Below are 10,568 nucleotides of genomic sequence, written 5' to 3'. Positions count from 1 at the left end.
TCCTTTACTTATCCCCAGGGCAAAAATTATTGAATACACTTAATGTCCAAATCACTAGGGAAGTACTAAAAAACAACACATAATCTTTCTCCTGAAGGACAAACAGAATTTTATCAGAGGAAAAGAAGCCTTCTCAGATGGAGGAACAGCACAAGTACAGATAGGACATTTGTTCAGACACTAGTATATTAGAGAAACAGAAATAAAAATCTAGTCGAAACATGGTTTGGGGTCAGGTCACGGTGGGTCGGAAATGCCATAAGACAGGTCAAGTTTATTTCACGGGCTGATGATCTGACCTTCAGTCACTCACATATCATTTTCATGATTTCTGCTATATCTGCATATTATTTATTTAATACTTATTTAAATGCACAAACATTTTTAACTCAATAAAACTTCAAAATCTCATCACTGTAAAAGCTTTATCACTTGACATACACAGGCAATACACACAAATACACATTAAAATAAATATGACAACTAATTAAATTAAAACTTATTTCCCTAAGTACCACTGAAATCATCGCCAACACTTTACACTTGAATCAAAACTGCTCAAGACAGTGAGAATCATTAAGGGTTTTTGAGCAAGAGACATATCTTCATAGCTGAGTCTTATAAAGATCACTCTAAAGAAAGAATGGCAAGTGGATCAGTGGAACTAAAGATGGGGCAGGAGAACCGGCTAGGAGGTTGCTGCAACAATATCCACAAGAGATGATCAGAATCTAAACTAGTGGGGAAAGCAGCAGAGACAGAAGGAGGGGAACACACATAAAAAACAGGAAATGTAGAAGAGACAGATTCCCCAAGACTCTGGAACTTGAGGAATATCCCTCTCCTACACCCATCACACCTGTGCACACATAATACACACAAGGAAGCAGAGATCCTCATACATTCATAATTACTGAGGTAGACAGAATTAGATGAGACAAGGCAGGCTTAGATTAGAACTCGCCTGACATGTTCAATAAAAGTTAACTGTTGCTACTACTGCTAACATACTCTTCAAACTTACATCACTTCAATTCAATATCCCAGAGCTGATTTCAACAGCTTTCTCCTACAGAGGTATTGCAAAAGGATATACTACTGTATAAATTGTATGTTACCCTGGGGGTTGGCTTGATATGAATTCTGGGTTGAGGAGGAAAAGCATTATCCGTGCCCCCCCTACCCACAGCCCAACCGCATCCAACCAAACATACACCATATTCCCAGCCCAGCCCAACTTTCCCCTTTCCCTTACCTTGGCTTATTCTGAGGCAAGGCCTTAGCATCAACTGCAAACATTTTGGAAACAAACATGATAACTGGAGCAATGTCCTCACTTCCACATTTCATAAAAGCTAAACAAATAGGAAGTAAAAATGTCACTATTTTTCCCATTATTAAAAAAACAGATTTTTCTGGAAAACAATTAAAATGTTTAGAACATGGCATCATCGATATACACCAGAAGTCCATAACTTTTTCCAACTAAGATAAAAATTTTAATTAGAAAAGGGTAAGATTGCTAGGAAAGAATAGCAGAGCAAGAGCAAACAGACTTGGCAGAAATAAGAAAAGAAAAGCAAGCAAATTTGACAGGGTGAGGGATCTCATATGAAAGCTAAAACTATGCAATGAGGTTAACCACCTACCATAAGCACTAATAAATTTTTCACTGTCAAGTACAGAAAAGACAGAATTGAGGAATGTTACCAAAGGCCAACAATCAACAAGGTAGTTTGCTATCACGATATATAAAAATCAATAGCTTTTCCAATCCCCCACAATAACAAGATAGAAAATAAAATGGACAAAAATACTGTATTATGCTATTAACAAATTCTTAGAAATAAATTAAGATTCAATACTATTAAAATGCCAATTATCCCTAAATACATAAATTTTAACACAATTTCATATTAACATACGAACATTTTCCTTAACCTATATTGGAGGTAAAAAAACCATTGATTAATGAAATTTTTAAAAACAACTCCATCACCTCACATTAAAATAATTTGTATACAAAGAATTCAACAGTAAAATATAAACAAGAAAAAAGAAAACCACAGGAAGTAAGAATCAAACATGTATCAGAAGTCTTGCCAGTGGAAGCTTTGAATGAGGAACAGAATGACATGCCCTGACTTATATCTTAAGAGGATCGCTCTGTTTTGTCTGCAATATTGAGAAAACACTAACTGGAATCAAGAAGCAGGGATACTAGTTGTTTTTTGTTGTTGTTGTCGCTGTTTGTTTTTTGACACAGAGTCTCACTCTGTCACCCAGGCTGGAGTGCAATGGTGTGATCTCGGCTCACTGCAACCTCTGCCTCCCAGGTTCAAGTGATTCTTCTGCCTCAGCCTCCCGAGTAGCTGGGACTACAAGCGCATACCACCACACCCAGCGAATTTTTGTATTTTTAGTAGAGTCGGGGTTTCACCATGTTGGCCAGGATGGTCTCGAGCTCTTGACCTCCTGATCCACCAGCCTCAGCCTCCCAAAGTACTGGGATTACAGGCGTGGGCCACTGTGCCCAGCCCGGCCGGGATACTAGTTGTTAAACAATTAAAATAACCAGGTGAGAGATGGTGGTTTCTTGGCCCAGGGAGGCAGAAGTGAAAACATTGGGAAATAGTTGAATTCTGTATTTAAGAGGAAGAATAAACAGGATTTGGTGATGAACTGGATGTTGGAGTGTGAGATAAATACAACGGCCATAGATGACTCCAAGGTTTTTGGACTGAGTAAATGAAAAGATTGAGGTCCCCCTAAATGAGATGGAAATGACTAGATGAGCAGGCTTGGGGATAAGATAAAAAGTCCAGTTGGGGATATGTTCAGTTGAGATGCTTCTTAGACAACACAGTGTAGAGGGAGTTCTAGATATCAGTCCAGAGTCCAGAAAACAGACATGCTCTCAAGATACATAACTGTAGGAATTATGAGTATGTAGTTGTCATTTAAAGTCTTGAGATTGGATGAGATTATCAAAAGAGGGACTACAGGTAAAATAGATGAGGATCAAAGACTTGAACCTTGCTTGAGGCACCCCAAAGTTAAAAAGCCAGGGAGATGAGGAGGAATCACAAAAAGAGATTATTAAGGATAAGCAGCCAGGGAGACACGAAGAAAAGCAGAAGCAAGGTAACAGAAGCAATGGAAGCCTAGAAGTCAAGGGAAGAAAGTGTTTCAAGGAGGAGGAGTGATCGACTGTGTCAAATGCTAGTGACAGATCTAGTCCTATGAAGACTGAAAACTGGCCATTAGATTTAATGAACCAAAAGTCAATAGTGATGCCAAGAACAACAGTGTAGTGGTTTGGGAGCAGGGTTACAAAAGCAATAGAACTGGAGGAAAAGAATTAGAGATAAGAAAATACATAGAGGCAAATTTCATGGAACGTACAAAGCCCAGAATGGGAGCTTCTTTTCTCATGATGAGCATGTGTACAAGAAGTCACTGGTCTCACCCTACTGGCTGAGCAAAATGGCTGTAACAAGAAAATCTTTGGGGTGAGGGTGGGAGGCAAAACTGGTGAAATGGTCATTTGTGAAACTGTTCATCTGTGGAAGTGGACATTTGGCAAATTGGCCATTTAGCAAACTAGCATTCAGCAAATTGGCCTAGAGCAGCCAGGATGGAGGACAGTCAATGACATGGTATATTCCAACAGGCCCATCTTTCCTCACCTGCTTTCAGTGCTTGAGTTTCTGGTGGAAGAGAGTCAAAAGTTTGTGATCCTGTGCACACCAGTCTCTCCATTCTCTGGGCTGTAATATCAAGGGGGCAAGGAAGTTTCTGACACACCATAGCTGAAGTCTGTTGTTAAGGACTCAAAACCTCGAGCCAGTGCCTCCCACCAAGGCGAAGATTCACCGTATGCTCTAAATATGGAGGTAACAAAGTCTGTCCATACAGAAAATGCCTGTGCTATAAGGCAACACTGCTTTATGCATCACATCTCAAAACATGCATACAATTTCAGGGAGTTCACAAACTCCTTAAAGTTCAGAAAGGATCCTCATTGAACAGGTACTTTAACACTGAGGCCCATGGAACAAATGAGAACAGAGCTTAGCAGGTTGGCTACAGGTGACCTTGAAATGAAACAGTTATCTAACACAAACATCTAAATCATCTACTTATATTTAAATCTCAGTGTAAACATTTCTATTTTTACAGATTACTAAACAAACACAAAAGAACTGTCTTTCTAAAGAAGTTCATTAGTAATGTTAACACAAATTAGTATTAGTGTATTAATTATTAAAGTATTTAATACAGTTTCATGGTAGAACACTAAATAAGCAGAGAAGACTTATTTTGGATTGAATGTTATTTCCAGAGAATTTCTTGGTTGCCATAATGCATTGTTTTTTCTTGCTTTATCAAAACTATTTCATTAAAAACCATTAGAATAAAGGATACCAAGAGCAGCATGGGATATGGGTAGCCACTGACTGCAAATGGCATTGATCTGAACTTTAGGGTCTGAATGTCGTGCCTCCCGGGCTCCAATTTTTAATCCTAAAGAAGTCACTATTTTATCAATTTTGTCTTTGTCCCTATAGTAAATACAAGATTGGAGGGGGAAAAAGTCATACGCATATATAAACAGGCAGTGGGAAAAAGGAACCCAACATTATTTGGCATATTTTTACCCTAATGTGTTACTTTTTCAAAAAAAGCTAAAAATGATTGAAGGGAATCCTGCCACAGAAAAAGCCTCCTCAAGCTCTACTCTTACACTTTCAAGTGAATCCTTCTTTAAGATTTCCCAGGAAGTACTTCTCCACAATCTCCTCAAGCAAGCTATATCAAGTGGTAAAGCAGCCTTACAAATAAGTGCCAACAAGTCATTATTCCACCTCAGGAATAACTTAGAAAATAAATGCACTAAAGCAAACTTGTATCAGACAAGTTATTTCCCAAGTTCCCCATTAATGATCCTAGCTATCAAGCACCTTTTCTACTTTAATAACTATTTTTTAAACCTGGGTTTGGATAAACAAAAGCCCAATGTTTTTTTCCATCCTTTTATCTCTTCTCCTCAGCACTCTATAAAATATTGCCATCCTGTCCCTCCAATATCGCCCTTTAGCTGGGTTACATAGACTTCTTTAAATTGCTTCTAAGCCCTGTAATCAACTCATCTGTAGAAGCTCTGTTCACTTTCTCAGTCCATCTCAGCTTTCTGAAGTATGACTCATCAAACTGGAAAGTGAGACAAACTATACTGCCTAAAGATGCCTAAAGGTAAACAATGTTAAAAGAGTCTTACTTTTTCAAGACAGCATCATACAAACTCCATAGATTTTCCAGGATCAACTGTACAAACAAAAGTTTCTTTCCTTTGGCCTGTACAAAAGAATATACGGGCTTAAGTTCCTGACATTTAATAGGCATTTGTATATTCCTTCTTGACATGCTTTTATTATCAATATGTTTCATTTCTACTTGAAAATATTAATTCAAAAATAAAGTAGATGAAAGTAGTTATAAGAATGCACTAAACAGCCAATAATCCACAATTAATAATAATCCACTGTTCTTTCCTCTGGGAACCATAGACTTTACAAGTGATATGACCATTCGTGGGTCATATTACCATGGCTGCCATCAAACAAATACACACAGCACACAAGCCAAGAGCTAAAACTTCACTCTGCACATGTAGCCTCTTTCCATGGACTTCAGTCTAAAATTACATTAGAAGAAACATAAAGCATTCTTAAATATATTTCTAAAAGTTCGCAAGGATAGGAAAATTTTGAAAACCCAAAAAACCCCATCATTTCTCTTACCAAACTACGCAAAAAGTTAATAGCAAGAGCACCTTGAGGGGTATACTCTCCCATATACATGAGGTGGGATATATTAATAAATTGATACCTCCTTTCTGAAGAACTACTGGCAACAGTATTAAGAAATTAAAAGTCATTGGCTTAGAATGCTCAGTTTTAAAAAAAAGCATCATGAAGACATAAAACTTATGCACAAAGATGTCTATCATAACTCTACAATATCAAAACATTTGAAAAAAACTATGTCCAATCTTAAGAGAATGATTCATAAATGATAGTGCTCTCACAAAATAAAATAACAGGGTGCTTACTGAATTATTTCATAGAATCATCATAACTATCCTATGAGATAAGTGCTATTATCTCAATTTTACAGATGAAATAACTGAGATAAAAGTCATAGAGCCAATAAGTAGTGGAGCCAAAATTCAAACACAGAGTCAACTCTCAAGGCATGCTCTTTCCCACTTAGCTATATTCACTCCCTTTAAAATATATTGTTTATAAAAAAGCTTTTAATGGCAAGGGAAGATGTTCAGGATATGACAAAAGCAAAAAGGCAGCTACATTGTATAAACAGCATAATCTCAACTGAGGGATGTATATATCTATGTAAAAAGAATGAAAGAAATTACAAACATCTACTAGCAGTGCTGGCTTCGATTTTTTTGTTTGCTGTGGCTTTATACTTGTGAGTACTTTCTCAAAAGCAATGTATATTATGATTTTCAATGAGAATAAATTTATGAAATCCTGGTTTTTTACGTTAAAAAATAAAGCTCCAAGAAAAGTATCCTTTGAGGGTATATGACAGCATTCCTACACCACCTCTATCTATAGAAGAAGGGGTTTCAGGGAGCACCCACCTCTCCCAATCTACACTGCACGATGACCAGCATGCCGTGAGATAAGGCCTCAGCTGAGACTAGAAGGACAGTGTGAACCATACAGGAATGTCTAGAAGAGACATCTCTTTATGGTGACAGATAATTGATAGTTAATCTCTTCACTAGTAAATGTGTCAATTATCTGTATGAAAATGATCCTTATGCCATAATTCATTTACAATAAATGTTATTTTATTGTTAATATTGCCAAACCTCTCTTTTCATTCATATTTGGTTGACATATCTGAGCCAAAGCTTTGTATGTAGCTTCTGTCCATTATGCTTTATGTTTATCTCTTTTATTTAGCAAACTTCTGGATTTATTTTTTTAATAAAATTTCCTTTCTAAAAAATATCTCCTTAGTAGGGGATTTCATACATTTATTGGTATAATCATTTATTGGTACAACTGTTTTGATCAGTTAGATTTCTAGTGTGGTTTCTATTCTTCCAGGATTTTTAAAAAATATTGATTTGTGTTACCAGACTGTACTATACATTCTTTTATATTTTACAATGACATGTCAGATAAATACCCTGCTCTTAATTCTGGAAGTGGTAAACTTAAAGATTTTTATAAATAAACACTCCCAAAACCTCTATCAAAATCATAAATTATAGTAAGACACTTGCCCATTTGCTTAAGCTAGGCTTTTCTGGTCCATCATATAAAATATTCACACATGTGTACACATACGGGTGCACAAATCTTTCAAAATCTTGTTTCTTGTCCTTTTCATTCTTTTTTATCCCATAGTTACCACAAAATTTGCTTAACATCAACCCATTCCACATTACTGCTAATGCTTTTATTTATTTTTGTCATTAATTAGTTACAATTTTTAAACACTGACAATTTCTAGCACTTCTCCATTCTTGAATTCTATTTTAATTCATTTCCTCTACAGAGTAACTGCAAACAAGATTCTAAGAGACCTGCAGAAAGATTTATATTCCAAGACTACTGATCTATTTGTTGCCTATCTTGCTGAATGACAATTCAGTCAAGTATGAAATTACTGAGCCACACACCCTTTTGCCCTCCAAGCTACCCAGTGGATTAATGTTAACTACAGAATTCTAAGACACAGTTATACAAAGACAAGTATATTTAATACAAAGGGCTTTTCATTGTCTCTTCTCTCCTGTCCCTCTTCTATAAGGTTGAGGACTCAGTTCTATGTATCTAAAACAAGAACTTGGATTCTTGATGTTACCCATCCAAGTCAATGTGCTTCTGCTTTTCAGTGCAGACTCTCTCAGATTAACATCAATTAACAGGATAGATTTAGGCAGAAGACCTAGGTTCAGCCTCTAGTCACACTTCTTAATCCTTTCCCACTGCAGAGTTTATAGAACCATCTTGCAAATTCTGGAATGTGCTCATTTTCCACCTTTTGTGACACATGCAGCTGTCAACTTGGCCTATTCACTGACATTTTAGAGGAAAATGGGAAGCAAAAAAAGTCTCTGATGCTTTCATTTCCACCACTACTTTTCCATAGATTCACATATCAACTTGTTGAGAACAGACACTAGCCAATCTCTAAATCTGACCTTGTCTAATACAGGGGAACATTCATTTATTGGCTGATAGTATCTAAAAATGTCAAAAGTAAGGGCTATGTAAATCACCCTTATTCTGTCCATTCAACTTCCTCCCCATTCCTTTTCCTTCCACAATAAACCTCCCCCAGTTTGTGTGATTTAGACTAAAATTAGCATAAAACATTAAATTACTTATGAAAATCACTGTAAGAAAGGGACAAGCCTCCCACCTTGTGGCTTACTAGCAGAATGCTCACAAATCAGGAAATCAACAAGTATGACCCTATTATACGACTGAATGAATCACTGTGAATGAATCTGAAGAAAATCTTGAAATCATCTTAGCCCAATATTCTTGTTTTTTCCGATAAGTAAACTGAGGCCTAGAAAGGTGATAATGACAACCCATCAACAATATATGAAAGTGCAAATTCTCAGCAGGTTCACAATTTCTATTTTCATCATATATGCATTACTTCAATTTATTTAGCTCTAGTATCATCTTTCGGGCATCAAATGGGCTAAGATATCTATAATTTATTACAAACAGAAAATTATGATATTATATTACACTGCTCTGCCCAAGACAAAATCTGGTCAAAGGGAAATTGGAGAACAAGTTCCTGTAAAAAGGAAAATACATTTTAAAAAATGAAGCCAGAGATTTGTTAGGCTACTCCCAAGCCTTGCATTCTAGTCAGCTCCTGATCCTTTCTTTCCAATTCTAAGTCATACTGATATAAATTTCATGAAGAGACTCTGTTTTCTCCTAGTGCATCATTTCTAGTTCTATGATCCCTGCAAATTACATGCAATATCAAGCCCCAACTAAAGTAAAGGTCATTATGGTCCCACTATTATTTATCCAAACCACAGACATTTATCTCAAAGTAATAATCTTTTAACTACATTTGGATTTTTTGATTCCACAAGTCAGAAATTGTTGTAGTTGAAAAATGTGATCAATTATCTACTCCATTCTGAAATCCAAGGTCACTGTTAACACGGCCTCAGCATGTACAAATTCGGGAGAGGCAATAAGAAGAAATAAGGATCCTTATACCCCATAGGGAAGACCCCAGAGAAGAACCATGTCAAGAAAACACAGGCTTCAGACTCAGGCAGACTTTAATCTTAATATCAGCTCCACCTCTTAGCAGCTGAGTGATGTTGAACAAAAATTACTTAATGTTCTTGAGACTTAGATAATAAATACTAATATCTATTTCAAAGGAGTGTTGTCAGAGTTTTTGGTGAAATAATTTAAATAAAGTGACTAACTCAATATTTAGCATACGTACATCCTCAATAAAGCTAGACTAACTTTTGCTACTGTTGGTATCAAAGTTGATATAAATATAGTTGTTCATCTATGTATAAATAACTTTAAGAAGATAAACAAAAAACTAACAGGAAATAAACTGATCTAAGGAATACAGTGGGATCCTTTTGTGGTATACATTTGAATTTATTCAAGAATAAAGTTAAAGTTAAAAATCAATTGTATATAAAATCTATAAAGAAATGCAAGACTGGCTCAATATTCAAAAACATCAATCAATGTAATATACCATATTAACAAGCTAAAGAAGAAAAATCATACAAATGTATTAATACAGAAAAGGTATGTGACAAAACTTGACACATTCATAATAATGACTTTCAAAAAAATAAGAATATTAGGGGACTTCCTCAACTTGATAAAGGACATCTAAAAACAGCCTGCAGCCCTAACATTATTTCTAATGGTGAAAGGCTTAATGCTTTCCTCCTAAGACCGAGAACAAGGCAAGGATGTCCACTCTCATCAATGTCAGTCATATAGTGCTGGAAATTCTAGCCAGTGCAATCAGCAAAAGAGAAAACAGTGTGCAGATAGAAAAGGAAAAAAATACAACAATTCCTGTTTGCAGACATGATTGTCTCGTAGCAAATTCCAAAATATCTACAAAGGACTTCAAGTGAGTTCAGCAAGGTGACAGTATACAAATACAAGATCAACATACAAAAATTAATTGTATTTCTATATATAAGATGAATGTGTCAACACCAAAATTAAAAATATCATTTATAATCATTCAGAAAAATGAAAAATTAAGTGTAAATCTAACTCAACATGCATAGCACTTATATGCTGAAAACTATAAAATGCTCATAAAAGAATTTTTAAAAATTTTAAATAAATGGAGAGGCATAGTGTTCATGGAATAGAAAAGATTCAACTTAGCAAATATATCAAAATTCTCTCCAAATTAACAGGTTTACCAAGCAATTTCCATCAAAATCCTAGCAAAATGTTTTTGCAGATATAGGTAAGATTACTATAAAA

The 10,568-nt window shown here is 35.6% G+C and overlaps 1 protein-coding gene across 3 annotated transcripts in view; it reads right to left on the bottom strand.

Moving 5' to 3' along the window:
* Positions 1–4,482: 4,482 nt before the first annotated feature.
* The window catches only part of LOC115930794 (elongation factor-like GTPase 1), a 32,577-nt gene continuing 26,491 nt past the window's right edge, over positions 4,483–10,568 (bottom strand). For all 3 annotated transcript variants that reach the window (XM_063698786.1, XM_055362849.2, XM_063698785.1), the window contains 2 exons: positions 5,282–5,358; positions 4,483–4,565 (listed from right to left, as the gene is read on the bottom strand). In XM_063698786.1, the coding sequence (XP_063554856.1) occupies positions 5,325–5,358 (34 nt within the window). In that variant the 3' untranslated portion in view covers positions 4,483–4,565; positions 5,282–5,324. The remainder of the gene's footprint in view (positions 4,566–5,281; positions 5,359–10,568) is intronic.

The sequence above is a fragment of the Gorilla gorilla genome, chromosome 16 (genome assembly GCF_029281585.2).
Source record: "Gorilla gorilla gorilla isolate KB3781 chromosome 16, NHGRI_mGorGor1-v2.1_pri, whole genome shotgun sequence".
Classification (NCBI taxonomy): Eukaryota; Metazoa; Chordata; class Mammalia; order Primates; family Hominidae; genus Gorilla; species Gorilla gorilla.
This window is presented reverse-complemented; position numbering and strand designations above follow the sequence as displayed.